This window comes from Microtus pennsylvanicus, chromosome 2 (genome assembly GCF_037038515.1).
Source record: "Microtus pennsylvanicus isolate mMicPen1 chromosome 2, mMicPen1.hap1, whole genome shotgun sequence".
NCBI lineage: Eukaryota > Metazoa > Chordata > Mammalia > Rodentia > Cricetidae > Microtus > Microtus pennsylvanicus.
In genome coordinates this window covers 148,452,732-148,467,519 of record NC_134580.1, presented here as the reverse complement: position 1 = coordinate 148,467,519, position 14,788 = coordinate 148,452,732, and the positions used below count along the sequence as shown (strand labels likewise).

General features: G+C 48.2%; 1 protein-coding gene across 2 annotated transcripts in view; it reads right to left on the bottom strand.

Moving 5' to 3' along the window:
• The window catches only part of Vapb (VAMP associated protein B and C), a 41,207-nt gene that overhangs the window by 13,026 nt on the left and 13,393 nt on the right, over nucleotides 1-14,788 (bottom strand). For both annotated transcript variants that reach the window (XM_075963237.1, XM_075963236.1), the window contains exon 2: nucleotides 7,997-8,149. In XM_075963237.1, the coding sequence (XP_075819352.1) occupies nucleotides 7,997-8,149 (153 nt within the window). The remainder of the gene's footprint in view (nucleotides 1-7,996; nucleotides 8,150-14,788) is intronic.

Sequence of the window (14,788 nt, the reverse complement as noted above, 5' to 3'; positions counted from 1 at the left end):
GCCTAGCCACAGTCCCACACTATGGCTCCTCTCTGATCCCCTGCAGATGATGGCCCACACCTTTAATCCTAGTACTCGGAGGCAGAGGCAGGTGGATCTCAATTTGAGGCCAGCCTGGTCTAGATAGCATGCGCAAAGCCTGGGTTAACCCCGGCACTGAAAACAATGAAAACAAAGGAGGTACTACCTGTCTGCCACAGAAGCAGGCTACAGACTCTATTAATTTCCTGTCTGGTGACACAGCCGCCAACACAGCACCACAACACGCTGAATGAAGCAGACATGAGAACTGAGTCTATTAAGATGTCAAATCTGCAGAAGCTGTCAACAATGTGAGCCTTCTAATTTCTGGAGAAAAGCTACTTTCATAAAAAATATTACCACAAACATATAATTGATGGATTGTAATTTTTAAAGAAATTAGTCATTTTTAAATTTATAATATAATAAATACCACTATATCTTACAAAGACTCAGACTCCCGGGATCTTCAACTGTCAGGAGCACAGAAGTTCAAAGATTGCACAGAGGGAGTACAGCCACCACCTATAGTGCCTTCCTGGTCCTGCTGACACAATCTAAGAGAAAAGAGCTGGCTGAGGCCATGCTGGAGCCTAAAGCCAGCATGGCAGATGGAGGGTCCCAAGTCCCTGTGCTCCTCTGACCAAGCACATACTTCAAGGCCCACTGCAAGTTTGCCTACAGCCATCACCAGCCCTACCCCTGGCCTACATCATCCTACCTACTCAGCCCCCACAGTGGAGAGCTGAAAGAACCACCTAATGGCAGGACACAGAACAGGGCTAGTGGTAGCCAATCACACTTCTGTACACACACACACGCACGTACACGTATGTTCAGGGCCATGATGGGACTGACCAGAGAACCTCGGCTAGGAAGGGGAACCAGGACCTCTGGAGGGGTCGTCTGAGAAGCCCCTCCTCCACTGCAGAGAAGCAGCTGCCTGCCTCCCACTGGCTGTCCTTTGTGTAGGACACTCTACAGACCTTTGGCACACCTCAGGACCCACACCCTGCTTCACACTGCCCCTCACGTACACCACCAAGTTCCTGTCCCTCAGCTGCCACCTTCTCATGCCAAATCCAGTTTCCGCTGAAGCTTTATGAGAATATGACGGAATAAATGCTGGTCAGTGCTAGTTCATTGCAAATTGTGGCACAAATTATGTACTTTTTCCATGACAGGCTATAAAAGAGCTTCCCATTAACTTAATTTATTTCATTTAAATACCAGAGACACTGATGATAAAACCCTAAGTGAATCGTCCCTTCTTTCAGAACGCATCTGCTGACAGAACGTTAAAGAGGCCTGTTACCAAGAGACGACCTGGGCTCGGTCACCCTCACCCACACAGTGCTCAGGACACAGAGCCTGCTGCATTAGACACAAAAGTAGGACCCTTATGAAGAACCTTCAGGGTCATGATCGATCAGGCCAGACTTCCTTCAAAAGAGAAGAAAACAGGCAGCTTAAGACACACACTGGCTTGGAGAATGACGATCCGATTAAATGCAGCATAAAAGCTGCTTCCAGGGCACTGGGCAACCACAGACCACTTTCATCTGCACCACAGTGGGAGGGGGCGAATAAAGATTCTAAAGAGGAACGCTGCTCTGCCCCAATTCTCACCTTGAAACGTCTCCACGTTCAACAAGCCACAACCCCAGCTGTGACCCCCACCCACTCACTCACTCACATCCTCCCAACCAGAGGCTCTGCCAACTTTCTCCCTGTTTCTTTCCCACCAGACTAGTCCATGCATCCCTTCTAGACCCAGGGAGGACACAAGTCCCCTACAACACTCAGATCATAACTTCCTGTAACAGCAGCTACTACCCAAGCAGAAGACAGCCAGCTCAGTTCCTCATACCCTCTGGGCCTCCTCCTTCACACCGCGTCTTTCCAGGCTGGCAGACCTGCTTCTGGACCAGCAGGCATGCAGTCCTACACCTTGAGACATTCCCCACCAACCCCCAAACCTCCCCTCATTCCTACGGTGCCCCTCACATACTCAGACCCTAGCACGCCCTCTAAAGAAAGATCAGCCAACTCCAGCATGTACCAGAATTGCAAAGGAGCCAATTAAAGAGAATCTGCTGGAGGGGTCCCACTGAGAACCTGCACCTGGAGAACTGGGCTGTACTCTTCTGAAAGTCAAAGGCATGGCTGGAAGGTGCCATGCCTGTTCCTGCCAAGGGAAGCTCACTCGCTGCCGCCACTTTCTACAGACCCCATGTGCGCCCTCTTGCCAACTTGCTCTAGTTCAACTGAATTGACAACTGGGTGTTTATGGAACTTACTTGGATGTTAGGACACCCCACTGGCTGGTGGTGTGGACCCTCTTCCCCTCCTAACTTCAAAGCACCCTACATCACACTCCCTTTAGAAATGAACAAGGGAGCTCAGTGGTGGTGGCACAGGCCCTTTAATCCCAGTAATTGGGAGGCAGAGTAACTGTGAGTTCGAGGCCAACCTGGTCTACAGAGAGAGTCCCAAGACAGTCAGGGCTACGCAGAGAAACCCTGTCTTGAAAAAAACAAAAACAACAGCAATAATTATTGGTAACAATAAATTAAAAAAATAGAAATGTTCAAGGGAAGACATTTCCCTGCCCTCCCCTTTCCTTTCCTGCATCTCTTCTTGCCACTCTCCTTCCTCCCACAGTCCACAGATCAGAAGACTACGATCCACAGACCAAACTGCACTTATGAACGATGGCACCGCTGCTCCTTTTTTAAACAACCAAAACCCAACGTGAGCTTCTTATCGGCTAAAGGGGATCAGCAAGGCTGCAAATGATGAACCCCTCACCCGAAACAAAGGGATGGGCACTGCAGCTGACCCTCACCCTCACCCTCACCCTGAGTAAAGTTCGTTATTTCCTTCAGGGGGCTCACAATGCTGACCCCGAGACTACTTTTCTGGGCCTCAGGTCTAGCAGGTGAGTAATTAACTCCACCTGGTTATGAGAATACTGCCGCTCCAACTCTGCATGCTCTGTGGGCCTCTCAGCTCAGGTAGCGAGCACCTGGCAGCCTGCTCCACTTGGCTGTGCAGAAGCCACAGGGCACACACTTCACCCTTCCTTCAGGATCAATAGAAAGGAGGCATGCAACAGGCTGTTCGGGCCAAACGCCAAGGTTCTTTCAGTCCTCGTTATGAAGGCTTTCTCAACTGACTTCCTGTGCTGTAAGTAACAGCAGGGCTCAGCCTGGCCTCTCTTTGGGCTTCCCAGTATAACTGCACACCCCATCACCTCCATCTCCTCCTCAGTAAGCCTTGTGAGCAAAGCCTCTGAAGACTGACCATCTGAAACAGAGACCAGTGTGTTCTACGCCCAGGGGATGGACTTCCTATACCTGGCAACTTCTATTTCACCTGCTCTGAAGTGCTCATGACCAGTCTGCCAGGTACTCTTGCTACTTTCTCTCCCAAGGCTGATCTCAAGCCTTCTCCCTGTGTTCTGCAGTGAGCTGGAGACCAGAATGGAATAGTGAGATTAGAAAGAGCAGGATGGGACTTCCAGGGGAGCCAAAGGACCAGTCTGGGGTGCACTTACCACTTCACTCCTGAATCACCTTATAGAAGCAAAAGGTACCTTCCAGCTAAGATTCCCCTACCCAGTGTTCTGGGTCCTGCCCTTTGATCATATTCATTTAGCATGGGGACAGTCTTCCTAAGAAACCTGCATCCTAAGGCAAGCTTCAAAAGGCTTTAAGCACAATTAAGCTGAATTCTTGTTGGTAAAATATTTTAAGCCATAATCTAATCTGGTGAAAAGATTAGGGATTTATCTTAAGCAGCAGTATAGCCGGTTCTTATCTCAGAGTAGTGAAGACTTCTAGTTAAAAGTCTGCACTTATCAGAACCTTCCAAAGCAATGATCAGCTCCCTGTGTTAAAGCCCCAAGGCAGTCTCTCTATGCACTCTGGAAGATGCACGGCAGGCTTCTTTGTCAGCAGGCTGGGAGCACTTTTACCCTGAGGTTCAGCACCTGAATGCTGCAGCCCACAGTTGGCTAGTCCAATGCCAGTAAACAGCAACATCCACCCAAGCCAGCACCATCCTAAACGGATTAATAATCAATTCCAATATTGCCCAATTACATTAATTGAGCAACATCTTCATCCCAGAAGATGCTGATATTCGTTCTGTTACTGGAAGAACTTTATGGTTTAAATGTGATTTAAAAAAAGAGTCCTGAAGGGGCTGTCAATAGAGATTCAGATACTGGGAGACCCATGTTTGGCTTTCATCCATCTCCAGCCCCAAGGCACACAGAGTAAAGGGAATCTGGACCTAAGTGCTGGGGTCTTTAATGACTCCATCCACACCCATAGACACTCTTCATGTGTAATGTGCTTGGCACAGGGGCAGGCAATGGGAATAACTGCCCTGCAAAGGAAAGCACTCCCCACTTCGTGGGATGAGAATTCAGAGGTTGCACAAATACTAAACTTAATGTCATATTACAGGAAGCCTAAGTATTTTTGATGGGCCCATAATTCTACCACTTCACCTGCTGTACGTACTGCAAGCATGGTTTGGAATATTAATGGAAAGGTCCCTCATTATTAAACTGCAGCATTAAAAACAAGATCTGCCACCACTAACAGCCTTCCACAAAGACATCTTCAGAATTTACATACGTTAAAAATATTTCCCTACCACACAATTTGAAAGAGACTTAGCTCTGTGAAGCGAGAGCAGGGCTACTCCCACCTGCTTCAGACGGACAATGAGGGCAAAGGTCCTAGCCTCCCTATGACGGAATTCTCTGGAATCAACTTCCCTCCTACAAGCTCATCTCCACAGGGTCTGGGCTGCCAACATGCAGAGCCACGTGTACAAGCCCAGCTCAGAAGGCCAGTGCTCATCAGAAGCACATGCCCACTCTGGCACTCTGGGAGTGACCGCTAGCTATGCTGCGGATTGCTGCAAGCAGACTATTGAGCTATACAGATGTAAAGACAAAGGAAGGCCCGGAGCACCTCTACGGGAATGTCCACATGTCACACTTCACTGACACAAAACCTTAGGCTGTGCCTCTGCCCAACTGTGATGAGGCTGCCTAGGTTAATGAAAGAAACCTTACAGACGCAGATTCACTGTGTTATTAAAAAAAAAAACAGCATGGCAGGTCAGAGCCTGAGCTTTTGAAGCATGAGGTAAGGTACCTTGAACGTCAGGTTCACTGGAAAGGCAGGCAGAGCACCAGAGTGTGGCTGAGGATCACTGCCTGTGCCTGTCACAGCCAAGATGCAAGATACAAAAGCCTTTCAGACCCTGGCCCTATCATGACCACCCCTATCCCCTCCAACTCTCTCACTCCATGTGCCCCTCCTCCTCCATCCCTCCCCTGTCTTTACAGGGATGATTTATAGCCTGCTCTAATAGCCTCCCAAGGGTCTTCAGAAAAGGAAGGATGCACTGGTCCTGTCCTTCCTAGGTATCCTGTGACATTCTGGGTGCTAAACACAACCATGCTGATATGAAGTTCATTTGACGGTCACCATTTTGTAAATTATATGCAAAAATTCACTCATAAATGTATATGTCTGATAAGAATTCAGGAGGCAGCCGGGCGGTGGTGGTACACGCCTTTAATCCCAGCACTCGGGAGGCAGAGGCAGGCAGATCTCTGGGAGTTTGAAGCCAGCCTGGTCTACAAGAGCTAGTTCCAGGACAGGAACCAAAAAAGCTACAGAGAAACCCTATCTCAAAAATCAAAAAAAAAAAAAAAAAAAAAAAAAAAGAATTCAGGAGGCCACACATTCATAAAAATGCACAGACCTTTGCTTCACGAAGGCAATGCAAACAGTATACAATCTGTCCCCACCCAGGCCGGCTGCCTTTGTGCATTTACACTGGGAACACTAGAATGTGCACAGGTGACCAAAGGACAAACCGTGTGAAGCAGCAGGTGGGTGTGAGCATCCCGAGGACAGTCATCTGCCTGTGAACGAGCCTTCTCCAGGGACTCTGACTCACCATGTTGTCACCCCAGGAGCTGCGCCCCTCGAGGAACCAGGTCTAGACAAAAACAGTGCTTCCCAAGCCAAGATGTGCACGTGTACAGTGTGACATCTGTGCACCTAGAACCGAAGGCTGCACAGAGTGTATGGCTTTCCTGGCCTTCTCAGGCCACCAACAGACAGACACCCAGTGTCTCCACAGAATCTTCTCTCGTGTGCCACCCTATCTCACCAAGAGGAAGCTGCAAACTTCTCTTTATTCCCCGACCCCTGTGATGGATTACATTTCAGATTCATCCTCAGGCAGCCACCCCTAATCTGGGGAGGCTGCAGCACAGTAGCATAGAAAGAACATCTGCCTCTAGCCCGAGCTCTGCCTGTCATGTGACAGGGAAGGATCACATTCATGCTGGTCCCTTACTTTCTGATCTGCAGAGAAAGCCACAGCAACAAAAGCAGCCTTCCCCGAAGAGCCTGATCACTCTCAGAACATTCCCGAGACTGGTAAAAGACACACACGTATGCATGTGCACGCACACCACACAATCACCTGTAACATCAGGAGGCACACCCACGCTGCATAGTTATATGCTGAGATTATTTTACTCAGAAAGCCAGGCTGCTATTTTCCTATGAAAATTGGAGATTTTCATCTGCTGATAAACTCAAATTTTCTAAAATGTGTTATGGATAAGGAAATTGAGGGTTGGGGGCTAAAAAAGGAATGGGGTTTACGCAGTTCAACTACACAAGACCCTATGGCACCACACAAAACAGGAACAGGACAGAAGAATCCAGCTGCACTAATCTCAGCAAACACTTAAGACACATGGAGGAAGCAGAAATCCACCCCCTGACCACTCCTTTCTTCCAGCACGCCAGCCACAGAGCCCTGGCTCTGTCCCACACCAGTCTAATGACTCGAGATGGACACAGAATGGCCGTGACAAAGCAGCAGGCGCAGTGTGTGCCGGGTGTGTGTGAGGTCCAGCAGGGGAAGCCTTCCGTCGGTGTTCCGTCAGTGCTAGCTACCAGCTAACTGCTCCCAACTGGAAGTCTGACTCAGGAGTCCAGATCAGACCTTGCACACTCGGAGAAGAGCACGCAGGGGGAGCTGGGGCAGGTGCACCATAATGAGAGGCACCGACGGGGGCGAGGAATCAGAGCCTGAGATAATGAAACACCTTGTATCTTTCCAAAGAGGTGAATCATTTTCTTTTAGGTGTCAAATGAATAGCCAAATGTATCACAATCAAAATCTATCATGGAAAAAGCCAGACAGCCACTCACTTCAAATGAGAGGTGGCCTTAACGATGCTGAAGCTAGGGACACTGAGTCACTGGTGTCTAAAGGACACACACTCCCCCAGCTTCTCTGAGCATTACGAGTCCTAATGAGCTGCAAGTTCACCAGTTTCTAAACACATTTAAGCTCTAGCACATCACTCAGACCTCCTTAACTCTGAAAACCAGTTTTCAACTTGGGCACTTTATCAGCCTCTTTGCAGAAGCTAGGCTCTGGGAAATGAACACTGATAGAGCCTATGTTCCCATCTCCTCAGCCCCACCTTTGCTTTCAGTAGGCAGAGTGCACCTCCAGTAGCTGGATGACATGGGCACCATCAGAAGTCCTTTCAGAAAGATAATTACCCAGTGGTCTCCCACAAAGTAAGACTGAGTTTACTTGTCTCTTTCTACCTATCATCAAAGTGCAGACTGAACTCCAAAGCACGGAGGCACTAGCTCTGAGGTCAAGGCTAAAGCCACTGCTTTAGTTTTGCTCCAGCTACTAAGGTGTAGAGGCTGCAGGCATTAAAACAAAGAGACATGGATTATGGAAAGCCAGAGGTGGGAGAACCAAGCTTTTACCCTGGGGGAGCAATGGGAGAGGTGAAGAGAAGTCCGCAGTCCCCTGCAAAACCCTGAACATACCCACTATGACGAAGCCCTAGGCTTGGGCCCTTTGGAACCCACCCATGACCTCCAGACCCAGAACTTACCAGACACATTGAGAGAGGCCCCGGCATCAATGACCCCACTGTTAGGCCGCACGCAGTACCTGCGCGGCGCTGTGGTCTTCACTTTAAAACACACATTTCTGTCTGTTGGGTTGCCAAGTTTCAGGTTGGTGGTGACGACATCAGTGAAGGGACCTAAGTGGAAAGAAAGAGACAGAGGTTGTGGTCCTGTGAGGAAAGTGCAGGGGACAGAATGGTTTGGCAGCAGTGATGACAGCTAGGGTATGCGAGGAGCCATTGCTGCCGTGTTACAGAAAGGAATACAGCTCAGAAGACAAGAGGCCTGTATGAATGACAGGCTCTAGGACCAGATGGTCCAAACCCAACGACAGTTACTTGTGCTCAATGTGCGCTTCCACAGAAGCCCAAAGAAATCTGGCAGAAACTATATGAAGGCCCAGGCATGGGTCCCCAGTGTACCAGGAAGGGCTCTGTAAAGAGGAAACTCCTAACAGTGGAACTGCAAAGACAGCTGGCCTCGTTCCGAGCCCTGCTAGCAGCTCTTACGCACCCAGGCTCCTGAGAAGCCTGGAGTGGAGTTCTGTGGCCCTGGGCTACTGTTTATTACTATTACTTATTCATTTCCTCCTTTATTAGATTTTTTAATTAAAGAAGTAAAACATGCTTCTTAAAACAAACCAAACAATGAAAGATGTATGCAGAGAAGTTAATAAGCTTCATCTGTGCCTGTGGTAACTAATATCAACCATGTGGGAGCTCATACCACCGTCTAGACTTAGTAGCAATGTACATGGTGCGGTCCGCACAACTGCTTCTCACTGGCTAATCAGTGGGCACGTGATCACTCGGCTTACGGGGGTGGGGGGTGTCAGATCAGGAGAGGTGAACTGCAAGACCTCTTGTCATGTGCACATGCACGTCTGTGTTGATGCCTGTGTGTTGCTATGGAGCAAATCCAGGGACCTGTACATGTCCAGCCCCTGAATTATATCCTCAGCTCTCCATCATTTCAAGTTCACCTATTTTCAACACAAGTGCTACATCTTTGTTTCCTATAGGCAGGCTTTTCGGTTCCACCTTCATGTTTATAAGGGAGCAGAGGAGGGAAGTGTGTTTCCGTGGTTACAAAGAATATCTACTAGCTCACCTGTCATGTCAGGAGACCCAACAGACTCTCAAAGGTATGCTCCCCCATGCTTCCTCTGCTGCTGAGGGTAGGATCATCCTTTGTCCATCTCCGCTCCTCGCACCGTGTCTGGACAAAGTAAAGGTCTCAAGACACATGCACCAAGAGGAAAACTACTCACAGATTATTTCCAGAAAAATGACTGCCTTAGGCTGGCTTCCTCTGAGGTACTCAAAGTGTGAAAGAACAACTAAATACAAGCTTAGCTTAAACACAAATGGTGGACGGAGAGGGAGAGGCTCGAGTCCAAAACCAAGCATACTGCAGCAGTGCACCTACAAGGGAGCACTGATCGTCCATGTGGGACAGATGTGCACATTGGGGACACTCCGAACATCGGACACTTTTCACATTTGCTGATGCACATTCTGAAATCCCAGATACCTGCTGAATCTCATTGTGCAAAACACACCCTCCCTGTCAGCCTCCTGACATGGCTCCTCAGCTCACCTCCCTTCACATGTGGTCACCAGCCACAGTCATCCAACTTCAGGTCCCTCAACCATATAGTAACTGCGGGCTGGAAGCCGAGCGCCATCTCAATACAGGGACCCAGGTAGGTGCCCTTGGCTGTAGCACCTGCTGTCCCATCAGTCCCTCCTCCACTGACCCTGCTCTCCACAGCATGGGGACCACGGGGATGCATGCCTATGCTGCAGCAATGCAGCAAGACGACTGTACCACCCTCTTCTCATTTCACAGGCAACATCTTTATATCCAAAGGCCTGAAGAGGATGTCTCCCTCTACCTACCTTTCAGGAGGCCCTGCTCTGGCTCTAGGAACCAGGCTGGAAGCCAGGAGGGGGAACTAACCACCCCGCTACCCAGCTGGGAAAGCATGGGAGGCAGCTAACCTGTGCCCAAAAGGTTGACAGCCACAGGGAGTCACAGCTGGGTGCTGACAAGACACCACCCTTGCAGCCAGTTCTTGGCCTCTAGGGAGAAATGAGACACTTAGTGCTGAGAACGTCCAGGGGCTTACGGGAATTCTACCTTACTCCACCTCTGTTACACGCTGGCTGACTCATGGAAAGATGGGAAGGTTGATCCCCCTTTACTTAAGGTGGGAATCACTGCAAGTAAGCAAAGTCTATAAAAAGGAGAGCTAAAAACAGCTTTGGTTTTCTAGAGCCAAAGAAAGTGGTAAGCCTTAGAAGCCTGCATGGGTACAACTTGCCAGGCATGAACTTCACAAAACACACCAACACTGCTCTCCAAGTGCAGGTGTTCAGACAGCCAGGGTCCTGGGGGACAAAGTCACCCCTGAAAGGGCCCGTTTCCAACACCAATAGGCCTACAGGAAAAGGGCCAGACATAGTGGGTCATTTGGGAGGACAGAGGCAGGATCAGAAGTTGAAGGTTATCACCTTTTGGTACATGGAAGGTTCTAAGCCAATCTGGGATGAGTCCTGTCTCAAAAACAAAAAAGGCAGACATACAGAGTGGTCATCTGAGCATAACTCAGTCACTTCCAAAGAGTGGGCTGCAAAGCTTTCTGAAGAGCTCTGCCACAAGAGCACCCCAAACACAGGCAGACCAGACACGTAACAGAACCTACCACACACAGAGACCTCAAGGAGAACAGAACACTTAAGATGATTGCCCCAGCTCCTACTGTCTTCCCCCTCTGCTCCCATAAAGCTGGGCTGAGGAGCCCAGGTGCAGAACTCACCGACCTCTTCTAGGACTCTATCCACGAGCCACGTCCCAGTGAGCAGCACGCTGTAGCGAGCTCTCTGGGCCCGCCTATTATGTGGCAATCTAAATGGTGTTTCAATTTGCACGAATCACATAAAAGACGGTCTAAATTATTAAAAGACAAGCAATATTGGTAACAGTGAGTGGGATAAAACAAGCAGTATTTCTCCCTCCACACCCTGCCTTGGGTCTGGGCGTTAATTTGTAGCACTCTAGAGGGAGCCATGCTGGAGACAGATGCAGCGCAGACATCACTGCACTGCTAGAGCAGCAAAGTCTCATGGGTAAAAACCAAGGCATTCTGTAAAAAAAACGGGCCAATCCTCCTCGCCCCACTCTGGGCAATTTACTCCAAGAATTTTATTGAAAATAAATTCGATTTAAGTAATTACAGGAGATAAACCATGTTAGTGTTCTCCTTTCTCCTGTACTAATGAATTAGAACACACAAAAACCTCAATAAAAATGACGTGAAGACTTGTGAGCGTCACTCAGATTTTCCTAGTCACTTCCATTTCATCAAACTGCCATTCCCATTAAAGCATTATGTAAAAAATGGGATTTACTCCACAAACATGCATAGTTATTACCAATGAATTTAAACATTGCTTATAAAATACAAAGCCAATTTTACAAACAAAACCTTCAAAAGTTAAGGTTTTTCTTTTCCTTTTAAGAGATGAAAAAATGATGTGTCTCTAGAGCTGAACACACCGCCTCCTTTAATTACTTTCTTCCGGGTCACCCATCCCTTGGTCCAGATGTCTGTGTGAGATTAGGAATGACACATCTCCAGCATGAATGAGCAGAGAAGCAACCCCAGCCTGAAGTAAATTCCCGAAGTGCTTTGACATTTTTCCTTCTATGTCACAGGTGGAATGGGTTCTTCCTTCCCGTTACAGCTGTGTGCACCTGCAAGCATTTATTAAGGTTGATGAAGATGCTCATGAAACAGCATTAACTAACAGAATATGAACTCCTCCACTCGTTCTTGGAGGGACTAGGTCCAGCAAAGTACAACATAAACCACCCCGCACCCTCCCGAGGCCTTGCAGCTTGCCTCGCTGTCTTTGAAGTTACTTAAGAATGAAAGGTCTGGATTCCATTTGTTTGAAAAAGCAAAGAACACAGACACAAAAGAAATACGTGTGTTCACAAAAGTAAACAGTGAGGAGGGGGGTCCTTCTGTTGCAGGTCACAGGATACAAACTCAGACTTATAGTCCTATCTTCAAGTTCAAGGAAGAAGGTAAGTCACAGTTCCAGGTACTGAGATCTCCCCAGAGACAGCGAGATTCAAGTCAGGTAGCAGAGGTTCACATGTGCAATCCCAGAGGCTGAGGCAGAAGGACGATGAGCTCAAGCCAGCCCGAGCTACAGGACGGGATGCACAAAAAGAAAATTCCAGGCTAGAATGAGGTGAAGTCCTGTTTCAGAAAAAAACAGGACAAGACAAGTAAGCTGGACAATCGGGAAATGTCCAGGGAACATCTAAGCGCTCCCCCAACCTTTGCAAGGTATGAGCACTTTGCAGTGCCCAGTGCCCAGAGAGCATCACTGACACAGAACTCCTCCTGTCTGACCCAAACTCCAACTTCACAACACAGCAGCTGAAGAGTTCTTATCTGGCACCTGTAAAGGCCACAGTGAAAAGTTCAGGAACTCGGGGCCCAGCCTGGGTCTTTCTCATCTGCAGATTTAAGCATGTCTCAGGATTCTGTCTGCTAAGTGGCAAGACTATGTGTTGAAGAGGCAAAGAAGGCATTTTATTTTTAACCCACAATTCACTTGTACTAGAAAATAAAGATTAACAATGTCTAAAACAGCCAGGTATAATGGCTCACATCTTTAGTCCCAGCACTCGGGAGGCAGAGGAAGGAGAATCTCTTTGAGTAAGTTCAATCAAGGCCATCCTGGTCTACAGAGTAAGTTCCAGGCCAGCCAACACTATATAGTGAGATCCTGTTTCTCAATGAATGAAATAAGTAGATACTAAATAAGAGTCCTGGAAGGTAACACCTGGGACTTGGGAGACTTTTCAGGGAAATGAGTGTGGTGGAATCCATGGAAGAAAGAAGTGCTAAACTGGGTTCATTAACATGTCAAACCTGTGGGCTGGGCTGAGGTTCTGCAGAAGTGCACTATTGTCTAACACTCAAAAAGTCCTGAGTCCCATCCCCAGCACTAAAAAATCAAATAAATAAAAACATCTGCTCTGCCAAAGGCATTCCAACAGGCTGGAAGGACAATCCTGCTTCGGAGCTATTTACAGGAGGGCTATCTACAGAAGATACACCTGATAAAGGATCGTCTGTTGACTGTACCGAAAACTGAAACCCAACAATCAGAAAATGTGTCACATGGTTTAAAAATGGACAGAAGAGATGCAGAGATCTCACCAAAGACAGGCAGAGGGCAAGGGGGACAATGCTCACCACTTACTCTTGGGAAAATGTGTCACGTGGTTTAAAATGGACAGAAGAGATGCAGAGATCTCACCAAAGACAGGCAGAGGGCAAGGGGTACAATGCTCACCACTTACTCTTGGGAAAATGTGTCACGTGGTTTAAAATGGACAGAAGAGATGCAGAGATCTCACCAAAGACAGGCAGAGGGCAAGGGGTACAATGCTCACCACTTACTCTTGGGAAAATGCAGGCTGAAAACACAATGGCAGGTCACCACTTTGCTTCCCAACACAGCTGAAGTCAGTGCAGCCACTCTGAGAGGCAGCCAGGTTGTTTCTTTTCTTCTCGTGGTGCTATTCAAAACTGAACTGAGGGCCTCACACATGCTAGGCAAGGGCTCTTGCATGGAGCTGTAACCCCCGCCCTGGTCCAGTAGGTGTTTCTTACAAAACCAACCACAGTCTCCTTATCCGAGCCAGGCATCACTCTCCTTGGTGAAGTGGAGACTCAACAGCCTCACCAGAGACAAAACCAAGCCCTTCAGAAGGTAGAGACAGTAAAACATGGAGCATCCAGACAGAGGGATAACAGTCACTAAAATATAAGTAATCGAGCCATTAAAAGGTATGGCAGGACCCTAAATTCATATTCTAAGTGATGGTCACCATGTGGCATTCTAGAAAGGGCAAAAACACAGAGATGACCCTCTAAACAACAAGCGGCCACATTCACTTCAACCCTACAGAGAGCCTTCAGGCAGAAGCAAAGACTTTTGATGGACGCTGCTGGGACAATAAAACAGTCCTTGAGGTCTCAATACAATAGACTCTGTACATGTGAAATATATTACAATTGGGAGACACAGATCTTCTGAAGTCAAATTTGCTGCTTCTACTTATTCTGTCCCAGTCTATTCTCACCGAGGACCAAAGCCTGCCACCTGCATTCCCTTCCTGACTGTAATGCCATACTTGTTCCTATAGAATGGAAACCACAGATCACATGACTTTGTCCCCTGATCATAGCTGGTAGTCAGTACATAGTGTAGTTCCAGGAGCAGGGTACTCCACTCAGTAAGGCTTGAAGAAGAGCACGCAGAGACCGAAAGGCTGAGCTCTTTACCAGATGTCCCCTGGAGTGTGGCTTGCTCTTCAACCTCAACATCTCCCCCACAGGACCACTGCGCATGTTTGCTTCCATTTCCACGGACTGACTACATCAGTTGTCACACCCACACCTAAAACAGGGGACCACCAGCAGCAAAAGGGTTGGAGGAATGGACAGGCCAGCGTGAGCTTTTCCATGCTGCTGAGTATGCTGCTAACAGCACCAAATCTGAAGCCCCTCTAAGTGTGCACTGCTCTCGCAAACGGGTTTCCGTCAATAATGCTCTGGTTAGAGCTGTTCCGTTTTTTAAACTTCCCTTGCTTCAAAAAAACAAAGAGTGAGCAGGCTTAGTGGATTATGGAGCAGATGCCTATAATCATAGCTCAAGGGAGGCCGAGGCAGAAGGATCAAGAGC